Raw genomic sequence first — 20,378 nt, 5'->3', positions numbered from 1 at the left:
TGAAATAGCTGTGCAGAGTTCTCCAACTTTAACCTTGAAAATGCACACCGTTTGCTCAAGAAGCAGAATCTGCTCATGCAGACACAACACTGCCCATGTGCGGCTGCTTATTTAGGGATGTAGTTTAATCATCATGATGTGTCTTTGAGAAAAAGTGACTATAGGTGAGCAGTAATCGTCTCCCAAAGTTTAAGTTCTTTTGCCCTGCACCAGAGCATTTGAACTTCACCAAAGCAAACACATTTTGCAGCACGAGAAATTGAAGACGTGGACTCCAAGACTGGGCTTCACCATGAGCTGCACAGCGCCTTCTCCTCCCTCGGCCTATCCCATCTCGCGGCACAGCTACCTCCTTGAAACTCCACTCCCCTCTACAAAGGGGGCCTCTTTCCACCTCAGACCAGTGGGCCATCGCTGCTTAGAAGGGTTTAGGTTGTAGGGCCAAGGGCAGAGTAAATACGAGATGCTTGGGGCTGCCCCAAATCTGAGCCCAAACAGGTCGGGCTTGTTAAAATGCCATGTGGGGATTGGCGGGGGTGGGGTGGCAGGCTTCCAGAAACAGGACAGCTGGCCCCCATGTTGAGCCGTGAATGAAGTCGGCTCATCTCAGAGGCCTGGATGCACCCAGCTCCCTCACAGCCACAGACAGGATGTTCCCAAGAACGCTCAACTGGTGAGAAGGGAGTTCTTCCCCAGAGGCAGCAGGAATGAGGGGAATGAGGGGGAGGTGGGTGGGAGTGGGGAGAGCAGGGGGAGGGCGGGTCATGAAATGAGAGCGGGGAGGAGGCTGGGAGGAGGCTCATAGAAAACAGGAGAAGAGAATCCACAAAGGTCTCCTCTAAGCTTGAGAAGTCCCCCGGGGGAGCAACCCAGGAAATACCCCCTGCTTTTGCAGTTGAAATGCATGGAGACCCCCTTAGGGGGATTGGGCCCTCGTGGAAGGAACAGGGAATACAGACGCCTGGATAAGGGGCTCGAGGGAGCCTTCCTGCCATCAGGGTGAGAAGCCAGGATGATCTGTTCCCTGCAGCGGCTCTGTCTCTGTCGCCAAGGCCCGGCCACTCAGGCTGCACGAGACCCCAGCCCCACCCCTGCCGGACTGGCAAAGCCAGTGCTGTGGTGTCAGCAAGGATTCGCAGAGTGCACAGCGTGGCTGTAACGGAAGAACAGAGCCAGGGGCAATGTGTTCAACCCTGAGCCCTTCAACAGAGCCCTCTGGGCCTGGCCACATCTCCCCAGGCTGGAGGCATTGGTCTGGGGGGTGCAGAGGGTGCCCCTTGCCTTCACAGAGTTGGATGGTGGCGACCCCTCCTTGGGAGCTGCAAATGTGGCATCTAAAGCCCAGCGCGGCTTCAGGCCCTGAAGGAGGGAGCACACAGAACCCCTTACAGAGGCTTGGTGTGCGTGGGGAAGTGATGCAGGCCTCGGGGGGCCAGCAGGAGGCGGGGACCCAGGAAAGGGCAGAGATGAATTCTCATCCCTAGGGCAGTTCCCCAGACTCAGGGGTCATTGGAAACAAAGACGAAATTCCACCGGAGTCTTTCTTTTGGTTCAGGCTGTGCCTACACACTGCTGGTGAAAGCTCAGGTCGATGTGGCCATGGACCAGGACCTGGTGGCTGGGGTCACTTCGCTTTACCTTGGCTGGGCATTTGGGGGTCCATCACATTTTTCATAAGAACCCACAGTCCGTGTTCTCAGCTTCACATAAACAGAATCATATTCTCAGACTCAGAACCTCTCACTTCTCACCTCTTCCCCCAAATAAGAGACAATCTAATCCTGTACTATATGGTTTTTGGGGTTGGGATCACATGAACAGTTTTCATGAGAAATACTGGAGGGAATGTTTCCAGCAGTCAAGGTGATACATTTGTCTTGCTGCTAAGGCCAGGTTTGTTCAAATGGACAGTTCTGGGCTTCCAGCCCCTTGAACACAGGACACTTTGTTTATTTGGAGTGTGGGGACCAAGCTTGGGGCTTGGGATTCTGTCAAACGATGATAATACCTTTCCCCCCGCCAGGAGCAGTTAGCCAGGGAGCTGAGTGAGCATGGAATTTAGAAGTTTACAAAACAGACCCAATCAGAGAAGCTTGAAAACACCGTTGAAGTGGCAGGGGCCTGAAGTCCAGCCCATGGACAAAAAAACTGAGCAATACAAAAGAAAAGTGAAATCCTTCCTTCCTGCACCCTACCTGCCATGATGGGGTTGAGGGCGAGGCAGGCAGAAGCCTGTTACGACAGACCAGGGCACAACCAAAAAATCTCAGTGGACAAAAATACTCCACACTCCAACAATTCCAAGTACCTTTCCGTGTAAAACTACTCTTCACAGGATGAAAAGAAAATGTTAATGTTTGCTGCAGGAAGGCCGGACAGATGTAGTCCTCCACACCAGGGATGAGGGACAGCGGCCTGCACAGACCCCCACAGGGCCTGTGAGCCATCATGCAGTCTAGACACACACCCGAGAGACACTTGTACAGAGAGATGCACTCCCTGGACCCGCCACGGTCACCCCACCCAAATCAGGAGGTGCCCTGACATCTGTATGATTAGGAATTGTAACTCCTGGGTCCACCTAAAGATGGGTGGAAAATGCAGTAGGTGGCCCGGAAAACAAACCATGGAACAGCATCACTAGTTTCCCTGAATGTCCTGTTGAGTCTCCCGACAGAGGAACGTCAAAGGGTGGAGGGTGTTGTGGAGTGAATTAACATAATGACTCAAAACTGCACTAATGTTTCACAGCTTTTTTTTATTAGCAATACCAAGATAAGTTATTGAAGCATTTTTAGTATTGTTTTACATTCCATTCATAAATGACCTAACTTGTAACTCAGCATACAGCACACTTAAAGATATAGTTTGACACTTATTCAGAAAGCTACAATTATTATAACTTACATGCCTTCATTACCAGGAACACCTTCATATATCTTCTAATTACTTCAACAATACTCTATTCCAAAGCACACGATAACCTGGTACAAGTTTACACATTTTGCTTCAGTCACCATTTTTAAGGAGTGGATATCAAGGTGCTATTCACTGGAATTTTACTGTCATCTGTTCCTGGTTAACATGACAACCTGACACAATATTAAACTAGCAATATTACTGCTTAAATACTATGGAGAAAGATAATTACTGCACTTTTCTGTATTCTTCTAAAGTGTTACAAAATACAGGACAATCAGACACAAGCAGTAATGCCAACGAGACCATCGCAGGGCCCGCCTCTAGAAGCTGTGCTGAGCAGGCCCCCCATCAGGGTTTCCACAGGTGAAGGGACCTCGAATCCACCAGCGTGTGTCATGCAGAATTCATGACTTGGAGGGAATTTTCTCTCCCATTCAAGTTACTAAGCCTTCACCATCCTTCGCTACTAGTGGAACATATGGGGCAGTATTTTTAGCCTCCCTGATTCTTTGCTCTATATACCGTAGGTTGGTGCGCCATGTGTATACACATACCTATGCCAATAGTAATTATTTATTCAACACACATATGTGTATACATTCTTCTCTTGACTTTACACGATTAACAAGCTGCAGATAGCCACCGAGGAGCACGAACAGACAAGGGCAAGTCCAGCTAGACCGACTAGAACAGGGGGTGTCACTTACCTGCAAGAAAATGTGCAGATTCATTAAACAATCCAGAAACCACGTGGGCTAGAGGCATTTGAAAGCAAGGGCAGGGCCACATTCCCTAATTGTTTAATGGGATAATGACAATAAAGCAATATTTATAAAATTTGGTCCTTCTGTCTCTGGCTAAAGCAAGAAGAGCCCATGTGATTAGAGCAGGTTGGCAATTAGATGTAGAGGTGCTGTTGATCAGCGCTATGTAATAGGAGAAGATGCCTACTTATTGGAAACCTGGGCTTGGCACATAGCATCTGAAAATCGAAAACAAAGATCCTGATTCCTTCAGCAGTTAAGATGTGCTCCGTGGCACATGCGGCAGCTAGATGGCTGCCCGTGCCAACCATCACTTTGATTCAGTAGCCTAAGAAGGTAGACCCCAGAACTTAAGCCCAGAGCACCCTCACACAGCTCAAGACAGCCATGGGGTCACAGTGCTCCTATTGCATATGGCGGTGGCTGGCCCTGCCTGGAGAGTTTGCATTTCCCCAGGGATGTGGGTGTCCGTTTTGACAACACTCTCTTCTCTCAGCATTCTCTTCCTCCCTCCCAATTTGAAGTCACCGTTAGGGAGGAAAAACATTGTATATATGTTTTAAACCAAAGAGCCTGGTTGGCCTCTTCTCCCACCTCAGGCTTGATCCTGGGCAGTAGGTATCACACGATCCAAAGAGAACATGGACACGGCAACCAAAATGAAAGCTACCAGACTTTTCTCCTGCTTTGGAGGCACTGTTGATTCAGACGGTAGCTTTTGGAGCCAAAAATATGCAGCAAAAGGAAAGGAACATAAACAAGGCTAAATGTCACCAGTGTTTGCCGACTTACAGACACCATCCATTTGTTTGTTCTGAAATGACGAGTGGACCATTTGGCAAATACAATGGTATTCACACAACAGTTCTGTCATCCTGCAGTGCAAACGACATCATGTCAGTGGCATTCCCATGTAACTTAAAAAGAGGGAAGGGGGGGAGGAATAGAATGCCGAGAGAGTCTGGAGAGGGCTGCCATCCGAAGAGGATGCCCTTCGTCAGCATGGTGCACACGGGGAGCCTCTGGATGAGGGCAAGGGTGCTGGCTTCTGTGTGGGAGACCCCGGGGGACAGCACCTGTGCTTTGTCCCACCAGAGTTAAAGGGAAAGGCCCTGCAGCCAGTTGTGAGGCAGCCAGCCTGGGCAGAGCAGGCAGGAGGGGTGGTGATTTGCATTAATTGAAAGGATCTGCCCTTGGACTTCAGGACAAGCCAAGTGGTCCTCCCTACTGAGGCCTGACATCAGGCCCTGGACACACACTGTTACTGGGAGCAGGCTGGACTATGGAAATCATGATAAAATGATAAAATCGGGCAAAGAAAGCGAGTGCAAAAGTTGTGCTTTATCCACAGTCTCTGCAAGCCAACACACAGGAGAGTCATCTCATGAAGAAGAGGAAGAGGAGGATGATTGCTCATTTGGCTTTAAATAAAGCGTGGCAGCTCTAGAGACAAGATCTTACGACAGAGATTCCCTGGGCCTCCTAGGCTCACTGCATTCACATGTGTTGGCTGAGCCTGGGCGCCTGTCTGCTTGGCAAATTTGGATTTTGTGGTTCTCTTCCTCTGCCATTTAACTAATTTAACCTCCTTTCTCCATTAGAACCTGCTGGCTTCAGGGCCACACCTTAGAACTTAAGATCATCCACAAAAAATGTACCAACTGTCATAGGCTGTGCACCAGTAGCCTATGCTCCGGTGTCTTCATACACACATATGCAGTGCTCACAGTGTTTTCATATATTCCACCACGGCTCCCTTGGAAATCCCTAACTGACCACAGACCTTAGCCATTTATTGGCCAAAGACTGAGGAGGCAGGACATTTCCTACTCCAAAGCACTTGCCTTCTAACAGGAGAAGAATTGGGTAGAAACTGAAACGGTGAGAACATGGCAATGAAATGTCAACACAAAATTGCCAGAACTGTCTTCTAAGCTAATATTCCCACATACCAAGAAATAGCTATCAATGACTTGGCAAGGCAGACCCAAGGAAATAAGATGTGTCTCCATAACCTTGATGGAAAGGAAGATTTGTGCCTGCTCAGTGCTAAAGGGATGACTGCAACCAAAAGACATTTGGGCAGTGACATCATCTCCTCATGCGGATGTTCACCCCTTCCAGAAAATACCAGCTCAACTGAGAACCATTTATCCAAGCTCTTATACATCCATTGCCTCTTTTTATCCTCACACTTCTGTCCATCAAGCTCACCTCAGAGCCAAGAAAGAGCTCCTGTGTCTTCCTCCTCTGCCTGCATTGGCCATGATGGGGGGCAGCCTTTCACAGCCCTGGAAGTCTCTGATGCATAGGTAGAGATGTGACCTTCCAGAAATAGCTACTCTGGGCCACCTGGGTCTACAAGTCCTCTCTCTCTCTCTCTCTTTCTGGAACATCTCTCAGATCTCTGGCGTTAAATGGCAATAGATGGAACATTGTAGCTGCTGGCCTGGGTCCTGCCTGCATCATCTCACTGGCCAGTGGGGTAGCAGAGGACGGCTTTCACATGTCTTCTCTAGGATGACCACAGCAACACAACCTTCTTTATACTAGAGCAGGGGCCAGCAAACTTGGATCTGTGGGCCAATTCTAGCCCACTGTCTGTGTTAGTAAATGAAGTTTATTGGAACGCAGCCATGCCCATTTGCTTCCTTATTGCTTATTGTCTGCTTTGTGCTGCCCAGCAGAGACCACAGGGCCTGCAAGCCTAAGGGCTCTATGGCCTTCTAAGAAAACAGTTGCCCACCCCTGAATATTTTCAGACTGCCTATGCTGAGAAATCAACAAGGTTTCTGGAGGTCAGAGTCACCTGTTAAAAGAGTTCAGCTTCCTTATCCTGGTTCATTTCATCACACATTTTAGAATACATGAGGTACAGAGGTTTAAGTGGACCCCATCTTTTTTTTTCAGGAAGGGAGTCCTAATTTTCTCATTGCTATGAGAGAATCCAGGGTCGCAGGCATAACTTGGGTCAGGGAAGCCAGTTTCCCCCCAACTTGGAATACTGGGGCTATTGCTGGTAATGACCCTGCCTTCTCACTGGCTTCCTCCCCACTCTGGTGGGTCACTTGGTCTGGCAGCCTCGACACAAGGGCCCCATGCCCACAATAGACAAGCTGATAGATTCTCCTCACTCAGCCGGGCTTCCCTGAGTGGTGGTAACTCCAGAGCAGAGCTTTGAAGAGTAAGAGGGTTGCACTCTTCTCACTCATGTTCCCTTAATTTGATTTTAGTTCTTCCCCATCAACCCTACCCCTGGGCTCACCAAAGAACACAGAGCAAACTGCTTGCAAGACTCAATAGACGATGGCTCCCAGACATCTGTCTCAGGTTCAAAAGCAAAAGTAAGGGTTGCTTTCTAAATCCACAAACTCTGGAGTGAAGCAGGCTCTGTACCTGGGCCATGCAGCCAGCCCCCCAGGTGCTGTGCAGCCCAGCCTCTGTGCTGACTAGGGCCCACCAGAGCACTCTCAGATCTCCGAGCTACTGGCTGTCCCAATAGTTTGTCAGATTTCTCAGGCTGGACAAAGGGGCTGTCTGCCTTGTCTTGTCAGTGGATGTGACGCTGCCCTGGTCTGCCCTTGCCCCCCTTATTAAATACTCACGTGGATCTTGTCCCATTACAAAACCAAGGTCAAACCCATTCCCAAAACACCGAGGGCACATCCGAGTTCTCCAACGGCCGGGAGCGCCCTTGTACATTATGCTCTTCAACAGAGAAAAGAAAGGTAGGCCATGCCTGGAGTCTGGAAACCACCTCACGAAATGGGGACTTCGATTGGAGCAGGATTTCTTGTAACGAGATCAGGCCTAGAGTGGGAACTGACTCACTCTAGAAGCAACAGTGCATGTCCTTCAGCTTAATCCAAGATGGTCAACCACCTCCTCGGAATCATCTGTAGCGTGCCTCTGATCTTTTGAAAATTCATGCTCAAGCTCTCAACGTTGGCACATGCTACCTACCTCCCCCACCCGGCTGGCTGGGTTGCCTAGCAGTGGACAGTGCACATTGTCCAGGACCCCAGGTCCATGACACCAAGGAATGAAAGGCCAGAGTTTTAAAAGTCAGAAAGCAGGCGTGCAGAATTAAGGAAGCATCCAGAAGTAGAGCCTATAGCATGAAGATCACCCACAGACTCAGGGTTAGAAGCCACCTTCTCCACTTACCAGCATGTGTCAGCAGAGCCACTGAGCTCTAGTGGGGGGGGGCGGGGGGGGTCTATGTGATTTGAACAGTATCTTTACTGATGCTTCTTCTAACACTTCTACACTCATGAGAATAGAAACAGACAGACATTAGCTCCTCCCACAAGCCTGTTTCTAAGGGCGTCAAAGTGGGGATTTGGGTTTACTAACCAGATAAAATCAGACCCCAAACTCTCTTAAGTTGAGGACTATCAGAATAATTCTTTGGTTAGGCAAAGCCCAGCTTCTTGAGGAAACCAGCTATTAAGCTGGTGGGCCAGTTTGGAAATCCATATCTACTCTGAGTGGAGCAGAGAGGAGGGAATAAACATTAGGAATATTTGATTCCTTGTGCCAATATCATTTCCACCCTGGCAAAGTCAAGCCAATGGGAGTTTGAAGTTTTCAACTATCGCTTGTGCTTTTTGCAATGCTAGAAAGGCAGTAAACTAGGCAGTGAGAAAAAATGTCCTCAAATGCCCCCTTTGTAGCTCAGTGGGTTTAAGTTTTCCTCACAGATGTCAACTCTTAGGAAGGATGAATATGCCTGGCCCTCCTGGGTCACAGCAGCCAATAAGAAAACAAGAAGAGGATTTTGATGATGGTGGGCCAGGTATGGGAAGGGGGAATGAGAACTGGACAGAGTCAGGCCATCCTGGAGGCAAAAGGACAGGGCTTCCACCCCAACCAAGCAAACACAAAGGCCAGAGAAGGGCCTTCCTCGCCTGCTCCCAAGCTAAAGCAAGAGGGAGGATGCAGAAGAAATTAGGATAAATGAAATGCAGAACTTGTGCACTCTAAAAATAGGCATTTTTTGGCCAGAGTTAGTTTTGGCATCTCACCATGAGTTCAAGGTGGATCAGTGGGACCTGGACCGTCCGCTGGGAAGTGACCAGGTGCCTTGGAGCCTGGCTGGCCTGAGGGTCTTCACTCCCCTTTTGGGAGAGAGGCCACGACTTACATCTCAGGCTCTTTTGCCCAATGGCTGAAAGGTTGACTAAGCAAGTTTTTTTGCACGTACCCTGGAAATGTCAGGGAAGTGTGGTGAGCTGCTATTCTGGGAGGGTGTAAAAGGGCCTAAGAGCTGCAGCTCGGAGGAAAGGGCTTCCTGGTGCTGCCTTCCCCTCCACCCTCGCCTGGTGCAAAAGGACACAAGTGGGCACGCTTCCTCAAAGGCGGGCAGCCTTCCTTCGGCATTGATAGGACGATGAGAAAATTAATAGGGGTAATATGAGCTCATTTCAATAATAATGAGCTTATAAACATGCCAGGTTTTGATCTTTTCTGATGCATGGATTCCTGGCAGGAACTATGGGTCCTACGTAGGTATTTGAAAGAACTGAAAATAGACTTAAAAAAAAAAAACCCAAACAACAATAAAAAAGAAAGCACTCCAATCACAAACTTAAAAACAACAATAAAAAAAAGAGCAAAAAAAAATTGGACTGACATAAAACTCTTTTCTCTTTCTTTTAAATATTGTTTTTAACGGCTTCAAAAGTAATGAATTGTACGTGGCTAAAAATAGATCTGGGGGTGCTGGTTAATGGGGCCTTATGAATCATTCAGCATAAGGAATTGTCAATATTTTTTTGAGCTGTCAGAAATCCATTTAGTGATTTTTGACAATTCAAAAAATATTTCTGACTGCTTGATCCAGTTCTTAGTGAATTAGGGAAGGAGAGGGAAAAAGAAATACATCAGTTTAAATTATGAACTGAGTCCAGCTTGCTGAATCCCACTCTGTGCTAAAAGGAATGTCAGGATTCAGAAGTTAAATACTACTCCCTTCCATCCATTTTCCTTCCTTCTTCTCTCCTTTCCTTCCTCCCTTCTTTGCTTCCTTCCTTATTTCTTTCCTTTTTTCAACAAGTGAAGTAAAGTCACAGAAATTCATTCAGAGATTACAGATGGAAAGGTACCGTGGTCATTTGTCTCTAGTGAGGATATTTGGGGCTGGGAATAACATACTGAGCTTCAATTCGGAGAAAGGCTTTCGAATAAGAATATCTGGGTGACAAGAGAATGACTTTGATCCTCCCTGCCCAAGCCGACATTGATTTGATGCAGTTCTAGGCTTCAAATCTAGCATTACTTTTTAAGATCTGGAATTACTTTGGAGTAACCATATTCCTTAAGGAGGTAAAGAAGTGCCAGTTTGCTAACGAGATCAGGCAGGCATAAATCCAAGACACACAGGATCACAACCCTGCTAACCAGGGACTTCATAATGTACATTCTTGTTCGAACAACAGGTGAAGAAACAGACAGACAGAAGGCAATAATAGAAGGCCAAAGTCACAGTAACTGCCATTTGGTATGTCTGAAGATGAATCACAAACACCCCAAACCATCTCCCTGTTTGGAGAGAGGGTCATTTTATTTCTACATTGTGGTTAGTGTGATATGATTTTAGTATCCTCAAGTCATTATAAAGAAAAGTTTCAGAAAGCAGATTTGGCTTAGCAAAGCAGTAAGGGATTGTCTTTAGGCATCTTATGCATAAGTTGAAAAGACTGAAAAGTTTGCAAGTTACCATGTCTCTTTCTCTTTTTGTTTTTAGAAATTTTTCCTTTCCCCCTCAAGTTATGGGTTAAAAACAGGAGTAGTGCACACTGTGAGACCCCGCCCCCTTTTCCGTGCCTTCCGTACAGGCATTTCAGATCACAAAGATGCAAACTGAAACACAAAAGTACGAGGTCCAACACTTCTAAATGAAGTTGACTCTCATGATTGTCTATATTGCATATACAGCATAGTCGGGGTACTTTTTATGTGTAGTTCAAAATCTGCTCATGGATAAGTCTACCCCATTTTTTAAAAATGCAGAAATCAGCACTGATGTTTTGGGAAATGAACTAAAGGAAGAGGATTCTAAAACTTACCACACAAGTCTGGCCTCTTGATACATCCAGAATTTGCTGTGCTACTTGCAAGTCCGTTAAAGGCTGCTAAGCCATCGGCGCTGTAGGCCCTGAGGACCGACAGCACGTTCATCGGCTTCTCCAGGCCCTGGGGTCCCCGCTCTGGCTTGGGCAGGCTCGCCACGGGGTCCTGGGCTGGAAGAAGGCCCGGGCTGTGCCACTGCTTCTCCGATGCCTGGGGTAGAGGGGAGACCAGTCCCTGGATGGGCTGTGGGGCGCCTGCGGGCAGCAGGCCATCCCCACCGTCGCTGCCCCCGTCCTTGCTCAGGGCAGGCGGCTTGCTCATCACCTCCGGCTCCGTGTCGATATCCTCTTCCTCGTTGTTTTCTCCTTTGGAGGAGTCCATGTCCTCTGAGGAGGCGATGTCCGAGAGGTCGTCAGTAGTGCTCTTATTTGTGGTTTCAGGGATCAGGATCGGGGCATCATCTTCCAAGTGGGCCTTCCCGTCGGGCTCCCTATTGGGGCAGGAACTGGAGGCCCCCGAGCCCAGCAGACCTGGGTAAACACCGAACTGCTTGTAGAAGTCTAACGGGAAGTTACAGAACGTGGGGTCCACGTGGCCGGGCCACGGGCCACCCTTCTGCTCCCCCAGAGTCTCTTTGACCTGTCCTTGGGCCATCTTTTCAGAAGCCGAGTCTAGAGGCCCCATCATGTTGGAAAGCGCCATCTCTTTGCTTGATTGTACCGAGGGCAACAAGGCCACTTTACTGGCCTCCCGGGCTTGGTCTTTGCAATTGACCGTCACCCCAACGGCGCTATCTTTGCGTTTCGATTTGCCCAGGTGGTTGGCCTGGAGATGAAGGGCCATCAGCTCCATAGAGGACGTCGTGAAAGCACAAAACAAGCAGCCATGCCACGCGATGCTGTCTTGTACAGTCACCGAGGAGCCTGGGAGGGAGGCGGCGTCCGGCCGCACGGACAAGTCCAGGGGCTCGTACTGAGACTTCTCAGACTTCCTGGGGGCTGCCTTGCCGCCCGCCTTCTCCTCGCCGCCGTCTGCCCCGTGGACCTTCATGGAAGGAGGGTCAGAGAGGGCTTTGTCCTTCATGTCCTTCTCCTTCTTCAAGGAGCTTAGGACAAAGCTGTCCATGAACGCTTGCAAGGACCCTTGGAAATTCACACCGTTGTTCACGATACTTTGATAAGCTCTCCCGATTTCGGAGAAGTGGGTGCTTTTGGAAGGAAGGTCGGTACCTTTCAGAGTGTCTGAAGGAGCCTCAGAAGACAAGCCAGTGGCCTGCCCTGAGTGATCTCCAGATGAGAACACCCCTGATGTCCACTGCTGAGACGCAGGGCCACCTCTGAAGTCGATTCCGGGGAGACCCTTAAAGGCGCCCCTCAGGATGTCTGGCCTGATAAACAAAGCAGCTTTGTTGGACAGCTCGTCCCTGTGGTCTTGGTTCAGGGGCTGCCCAGACAGTGGCCCGGCTCCGTTCTGCCGCTCCCGGTGGTGCCGCTCTAGGTGGTATTTTAAGGAGGCTGATTGGGTGCCGGCATAATCACAGTGGGGACATTTGTAGGGTTTCTCACCTGCAAGATTTTGGTATAAGGAGAAAGAAAAAAAAAGTGTTAATCTCATTTTGGTGTGCTGAACAAGGCTAGAAGGATCAACATTTGTTCTTGGAAACAAAGCAGCTCAAACTAATAATTAGTTAGAGAACAACTGTTTTTTAATAGAAGAATAATTCGTACTCTTAAGCTTTTTTAATGATTTTGTACCATTTGGGACTATTCAGGAATGACATACTATCTACACACAATTAGCTATCTTTTTCTTTATCTAACATGTGAAAACGGCTGTAGATTTAAAAGCTATGATTATGAAAATTAAGCATAATAATTTCAACCACAGTGATCATTAAAAGTAGAAGTTTAAAAAGACAAAGTATGTAACAAATGGGTGGTTGCAATATTTTGTGTATACAATAGCTCTAAAATTTGTTTAAATTATACACATGGAAACCATTTTTAAACCTAAAAATTTTATGGCACTGTTACGCAAGACTGAAATGAATGATTTAAGTCTTGCTCTGCAGTAAATCATGGATATAATTAGCAAATGGCATACTGCACAAGTAATTTATCATTATTTGGAGGGCACCATTCCAGACGGGCTCAGATATCCGCAGACCTACTGCATTGTTTCTAAATAAAGAACTATAAATACCGATTCTATAAAATATTAATACCATTACAGTGCATTATGATTGCAGCATGTAAAGACATATAGTTAAGATAAAAAGCAGTCAATAAAACTTAAAAGAAAATGAGTAATAAAAAGGCACAAAATATATTTAGTTTCTGTATTTGAAATTAACATTATCTACTGGTCTTTGTAGTGCCTTAAATTTGTACTAATGGCAAACCTAATGCTCTGGTAGTAAAATGTGTAATTTACCGATAATAAGCACTTTCTAGAGAATAAAAATAGCTTTAAAGACTGTTTTAAAACATATAAGATCATTTTCATGAATTAAATATTTATTTAAATCCAACACACAACTTCTATTGTTCTTTTCACTATGGGAAAGATACCATAACATACAACTTAGACCTGCCTACGTTGTAGGAGAGAGGAAGAGGGGAGGGTAAACAAATGCAGATTTAAATATATTCCAATAATTTGTTCGCAATCCAGGGTCTCCTCTGGACTTTGGAATCAAAAAGCTCTCTGGAAGGAATGGGACTGTTAGAGTTCCCAGGAGCTTGTTCACAACAACTCCCTGTCAATATCCACAAATAATTCTCCGAGGAAATTCAAGCATCCCCCACCGCTTCCTCTATTTTATTGTAAAACGCACTGATCTAAAAGCCACAGCAAGTCATGGGTGAATGGGGTATTCTGGAGACATTTTACTGTGTCTAGTCTCAGCTGATGCCATGACTCCCAGTTCTCCAGGCATAGGCCATTTGGGGGTAAGGCACTTGTTGGGGGTGGGGTGGGGGGGATGCATGCATTTTGTAAATAAGAGGACCACCAGCCCAGGTTCTGAGCAGAGGACTCCAAGTCACCTCCAGACTGTGCACTCCAGCCTGGGAGAAGCTATGCCTGCCTCATCAAATGGTGGCTATGTGCTCCTCTTTCCCTCCTACCAGCAGCTGAAGGTTTTCTCTGGACCCATCAGATTCCCAGCTGGGAATCTCTTTCTCTGAATGCAAAGGTCACGTTGTCTCTAGACCAATGACATGGATCTAGAGGAAGGCTCACTCCCCTTTGATGTAAAGGTACAAATGGCTTCAGGCACCATTTCCCACTTCTAGAACTCAATCCCCTTGTTAGGCTTGGATTCACTTCAGCCACTGCTATTTGGACATCTCACTGGAGACTAGGGGACACCCTCAGTGGGATGGGCACTGTGGACAGGGTACTTCTGGGCTGACCTAGAAGTCCAGTGCCAGTTGGAGAAGAGGCAGCCCTTGAAGCTGAGGGGGTGTCTGCGGGGCTTGTGGTAGGAGATCCTGATGAGGATCTCAAGATCCTGGCCCACGGGTTGCTGTAAACCCGGGGGGAGGGCCCTGCAGTGAGAGTTGGCAGAGGTGCCTACAGGTACTGGATGAGACTCGGGTTGCATTTCAAAAGTGCACCTGGAAACGATTAAGTGCATCTGGCAAAGGGTTTGTAGAGCATGCATGGGCATCCATCAGCAGGAGCTGCAGAGAGAAAATGTAGACCTTCCCTCCAGGCCTGGGTGGAGTGGGGACTGCCTTTCTTGGCTGACTACAGGGATGCTCGGAAGATGTGCGTAGATTTCCAAGGGACACACACTTGAAATGCTCACTGGAGCAGTGGTTGTCAGACTGTACTGAGCATTGAATCCCCAGGAGAGTATAAAACACCAGTTCTGGGACCTAAGGCAGAGCAGTTCTGATTCCCTGGGTCTGGGGTGGGTCCAGAAGTGGGTGCTTCTAGTAAGTGCCCCTGATGATTCTGATGCTAAAACTGTAAACAGTACATTTTGAAAAACCAAAGTGGAACAGCTTGGGGAGCTTTCAAAAGTGCTGATACCTGGTCCCACTTCCACCTCCAGAAATTCTGAGTTCCCGGGACAGACTGGGCTCTGGGGTCTTTCAAAGGCCCCCACGTGACCCTCTGTGGCGCCTGGGTGCAGAACCACTACATAGAGCCTCCCTGGGAAGTACTCTTTTAGGTCGATACTGTGGGAACAGTGTACCAGGGAAGCTAATCTGGACCTCTGGACCCCAGGAGGCATTTGGAGAGTCTGGACTGGGGACAGAGAACCTGTGTTGTTTTTGCTCCACTGGGCATTCCTATCTTGGGACCTTTGCTTCCCCGACCTATAATGTGGCAAGTCGGAGCACATGTTCTCTATGGCACCAGGTCAACTCTAAAAGTCATGTTAAGGGCTAAACAAAGTCTCCTGAATGATGCCAGAGGCATACGTGTCCATACATGTATGTACCCGCACACCCGGAAACACATGGATTCGTTCACACAGTCTCTATTGAATGAGCAGCCCCTACCCCCCAAGTACTGTTCTTGGTGCTGGGAATTGAGTGAAGAACCACAGAGACAAGGCCCCTGCTCTCATGGCTTTGAGAGGAGACATATCCTAGGATCATTAAAGAAAGAGGCACACACACACACACCACACACACATACACTCACACACACCACACATCACACACACACACAACATACATTACAAACACACACACCAAACATCACACACTCACCACACACACACACCACACATCACACAAACTACACATCACACACACTACACATCACATACTCACCACACACACACCACACATCACACACATACACGCAAAACCACACATCACACACACCACACATTACACATCACATACACACCACACACACACCACACATCGCACACACACACATCACACACATACACACACAACCACACATCACATACACACCACACACACCACACATCAGATACACACACACACACCACACATCACACACACACACATACACACCACACACACCACACATCACATACACACACACACAAACACAGCCCACACATCAGAAACACACACCACAGATCACACACACACCCCACACATCACATACACACCACACATCACATACACACACACACCACACATCAAAAACACACACCACACATCACAAACACACACCACACATCCCATACACATCACACAGTGCAGGAGAGAATCTCTTCACTTGACCCACTGTTCTTTTAAAGTTCAAAACAGGCCTTGACCACCACTGTTCCAGGGAAAAGAGGCCACATCTGAGAAACAAGAATGGTTCATTCTTAGCATCTAAGCCTCCAAGGATCCAGGCCCTGGTAAATTTGGGGCCACTTAACGAGAGTCCTCAAGGATTATTTTGACTGCACAGGCTCTAGAAAGCCTTCTATGCACCGCCCGTGCACACACCCTGGAACAGCCCTTGCAGTGGTTTCTCCACGTAGCTCCACCTCCAGGTTCCTGAGAGACTTTATTTGGGTGACTGCCCCCTACCACCCAATTCCCCAGAGAAATGCTCCAGAGTGAGCTGCATGGGATAAACGCACCCGCTTTGGATGTTTCATTTTAAAAATGAACAAAAACCTGATTTTATTTTCTTTATAACCCCTAAATGATTTAGATAACCACTATCGTCCTCTCGTCCTTGAAGCCTTTCCTGGGCTTCATCACTACGAAGGGTACAAGGAAATGCTTTTGAGACCACCACTAGCCCCGGCTGGGGTGCGTTTCTGGTGGGCAGACCCAGGGGTGAGCACATCCCCCTGGGGAAGCCTGGCCACCCAAGGCTCTCGTTTCACTGGAAACAGTCCAGCTGTTTCCCAAGCAGCCTCCCTGAAGGGCACATTTCAGAGCTCTCAGGAGGCAGACGTCTCACAACAGTGGCCTGGACTGGGTGGGAAAAACCTGTCAGCACATTCAGTGGGCTCTGAGGTACGGTCAAGGTCTGCTCTTCGGTTTCGTCGACTGACAAACGCCGAGTCCTGTGCTAAGAGCTGCTTGTTAATCAGCGTCATCCCACCCAGCCCGCTCCCCCGCCCCGGGCAGGGCTCTGCCTGAGACTCGGAAAGACGTTCTGTGCGGCCCCGTGGCCCAGACAACCTCAGACCCTGCCAGCAGCTCTGTCCAGTTGAATGACTGCCCACTCAGACCCATAAATGAGTCCAAATCTACTGGGGGGAATCGGACAGACTGCCCAAGGCTTTCCAGGGTGCCATGAGCCCTCTGGTCACCTCCACGATGTTCGCATTCAATGTCTTTGCATCTGCCTGTTGCAGGAGCCATACACTCAGACGCTTTCAGAGCTGAGCAGATGATAGGAGTGTGCGAAACAGCGGGGTGGGGGCCACCCACCTCTCCTGGAGGGCCACCGCCACCCAATGCCACCAGCAGTGGACACAAGGACCTCTATCTAAGGAAAGCCTTGCTTCCAGGTTTCTACATGCAATATCCCAGTTTTAAAATATTGGCACGTACTTAAAAACTTTTTCAAACGCAGAGAGGGCCAAAGATCCTATTCTGCAGACCAGGTCTGGTCTACGAAACTTGTGTCTGGGAAAAGGATGACCAGGGATGAGTCATTCACCTACCGAAGGAAGCAGGGAAGGACAACAGTAGGTTTCTGTGGGGAAACTTCTCACAATATTTTAAAGGAACAAGAAGTGGGCCCAAACAATGAATTTCTAGAGAAGAGAGTTTTGCTAGAAAAGGCGTAATAAATTTAAAAAATCATCAGTTCATCATTCCATGGTCTAATGAAATTATTGGAACCATCTTACATTAAACCAGCTACCCACTGACACATGGCATAAGATGTATATTCAATTCTGGAATATCATTGATAACTTCTCCAAGTCGTTGTATCATAAATTTTAAGAAATATATGACCAAGTGGTTTAATTAGTTCATTGTACCTATTTTTACATGGTCATGTCTTTCATCATTTTGAGCCTCACTTTGCACTTGATATTCAAGGAAACCTCACTGTTCTGGGGAGTTATTCTGGAACTATTCAGAGCAAGTTCCCTATAGTGCTTCTCCAAAAATAACAGGGGGATTCATTTTATTCTCGTTGGAAATCCCTTTATCAAGCTTTTAAGAAGGGCTTCATGTTTCTAACTTTCTCGTGTGTGTGTGTTAAAACCCCAAAAGTGTTTTCACTTTTAAGGTGGGTAACCTAATATTTTCCTGTATTTGCATCCTCTATTTGATATTTATTTAGTCTTTCTACATGTCTTTACTTAGTTAATACCAGGAGAGATAAATATGGTGGTGCCTTTGCAGAGAAGCTTCAGTACATTAATATAAATTGTACACTAATTCCCCCAAAGCATATATATATTGTAAACCTGAAGACTTTTCACACAGCTGCTTATTGCTAAACAGTGCCTTGTCCAGAAGGGGACAATCTGTGTCTCTAATTGCTGTCACTGAAGCCGAGATTCATTATGTGACTTTCCCATTAAAATGTGAGCATTAATTTGTATAATGAAATATCACCCACTGCAGTGTTCATTAGCCATGCCCTACTGTATACGGTACATTGTTAGCTACCTAGAAACTGTAGTTAATTTCACTAATGGATATTTCCCTACTTAGTGTTTGGTAGGAAATTTATACTGTAACATTACCTCTTAAACTTTTAAGGAAATTTAAATTCAATCAATTATTTTCAACAAAAGTTTGGGATGTCATTAAGGCAGGAAAAGCAAGGATGGGGGACTGTGGAAGAAGGAAATGGGCTTTTAGTTCATCTTAGAAAAACGACAGAATTTTAATTCAAAACAAAAAGAAAAAAAGGAATCGTCTCCTTTCAGGCAAATGGGTCTTTTTGTTTTCTCATCATTACGCAGGTATCTGTCCCCCACTAAGAATAACTCAATGCTCTCCTTTTAGAAAAGGAAATGGGAAGAGAGCCCATTTTAACCAATCCTTTTCTGAACATTTATTCAATGTGCTTTTATAAATGTCGAAACAGCCTGGTTACCTCGCCAGAAGTGGAGATGCAAAAGCATCAAAGGTAAGCTGTGTGTGCATCAGGCTTAAGGCACCTAGGTTAGGCCGGCTGAACTTTCATTTCCACCCACATCCACAGACCAGTCGCTGCTTGGTTGAAAGGCAGTTTCCAAAAAGGCATCAGGAGTTTATCATCTCCACTATGCCAGCGTCTAATTCCACCCCACTTTCCATGCCAGGGGTCAGGGAGCCTCCACCAGCCACAGTGGCCCTTTCCTTGCCCCACCACCTCCCTAAGCCCATTGGGCTGGTGGGAAACGGAGGCAAGCGGGTCAAGGAGGCCTCAGGCCAGTCTGAGTTAGGGAGCAGGAGGAGCCAGGGTGCACAGTACTTCCCTTTGAAATCGCTGGGAGGCTGCGTCAACACACCTTGTGGGTACAAGTCACTTCCTTTCCTCCAGCTGGTTAGGGTGTGGACACACACTGTCAAAGAAATGTTGCATTAATTCCCTAAAACAAGCCAAACATTCACCCAGAAAAGTAGAAATAGCAATACAGTGCAGTGGTTAATAGAATGGAATTCTAAATTAGGCAGATCTGGATTATGACCTGTAATCAATGCTGGGCAACTCTGGGTGGGTAGCTTCACATCTCTGAGGCTCAGTTCCCTCCCCTTGCAAAGCGGACGGGGCGGGATAAGGGGGGAGTTGGAACCTGGTCTCCAAAGCGCTGCGAGGATTCAGGGGCGACTAATAATGATCCACAAGCAGCAAGCAGTGCTTGCACACGCGAGTGCACGGAAAGTGGCGGCTGCAGTTACTGCCACGGTTGTTATACTACCCTCGTTGGCTGAATGTTTCTGTGGGCAGCCAGTTGCTGCCATGCTGTGTAGACAGCTTCAGTCATGAGGCAAGAAAACTCCCAGGCTGTGCCTTCCCCACAGGGAGGGCACACAACCCTTTGGAGGGGCTGCAGGAGAGAAGTCTTCTCACCTCCACAGTCCCTTTTGGCTCCACCAGGACAGAGGAGCCTCGGGTCTGGTGCCAAGAATGCAGGTGAGAGCCAAGGAGGGCACCCCGTGCATCCCACCTGGCCAGCGCTCCGCCGCTGTGTCACTGAGGCGGCACGCAGAAGGGTGGGCAGTGCTGGGCATGCCCCTCAGCCCACCCTGAGACCCCCGGAGAACCACTGCTGGCTCCCCTGTACAAATCTAGTCCATAAAGAGGTGCCCAACTCAGGGCCAGACCAACACATGCAGCAAATCAAAACCAGATTAATAAACCACTAGCATAGTTTGAGAGGGGAAAAAAACCAATGAGATTTATTTTTAATTAGTCTCTGAACTTTAGTGCCTCCAAGTTTTCAGGAGTGAGGTTGCTTAGTATATTTCTCTAAAATGGTCATTCCTGAGACAACAGGCACCCCCTGGGAAACCTGACACACGGGTGGGTCATCACATGGGGTGTTACACCCTCCTGGGGCTTGTGGGGAATGCACACCCCTCCAGCCCTTCAGGAACTGATCAGCGCCTGCCTACCTCCTGCACAAAACAGACACACTGGACCCTTCAGAGTATCTCCAAGGTCGTACCTGGAACGGATGTAGTACCTGAACGGATGGAGTACATTTGCAGGCAGCCA

At 47.7% G+C, this 20,378-nt stretch overlaps 1 protein-coding gene across 3 annotated transcripts in view; it reads right to left on the bottom strand.

Moving 5' to 3' along the window:
* Positions 1 to 2,688: 2,688 nt before the first annotated feature.
* Positions 2,689 to 20,378, bottom strand: part of ZNF536 (zinc finger protein 536) — a gene marked incomplete at its 3' end in the record, with an annotated part of 282,752 nt that continues 265,062 nt past the window's right edge. For 2 of the 3 annotated variants that reach the window (XM_082605813.1, XM_082605812.1), the window contains one exon: positions 10,746 to 12,325. In XM_082605813.1, the coding sequence (XP_082461939.1) occupies positions 10,746 to 12,325 (1,580 nt within the window). Of the gene's footprint in view, positions 3,630 to 10,745; positions 12,326 to 20,378 lie in introns of those variants that run through there. The other variant, XM_082605814.1, reaches the window with a different exon arrangement.

The sequence above is a fragment of the Mesoplodon mirus genome, assembly GCF_964341445.2.
Source record: "Mesoplodon mirus genome assembly, chromosome: 19".
Classification (NCBI taxonomy): Eukaryota; Metazoa; Chordata; class Mammalia; order Artiodactyla; family Ziphiidae; genus Mesoplodon; species Mesoplodon mirus.
The sequence above is the reverse complement of the archived record's forward strand: the minus strand, read 5'-3'. Positions and strand labels throughout refer to the sequence as shown.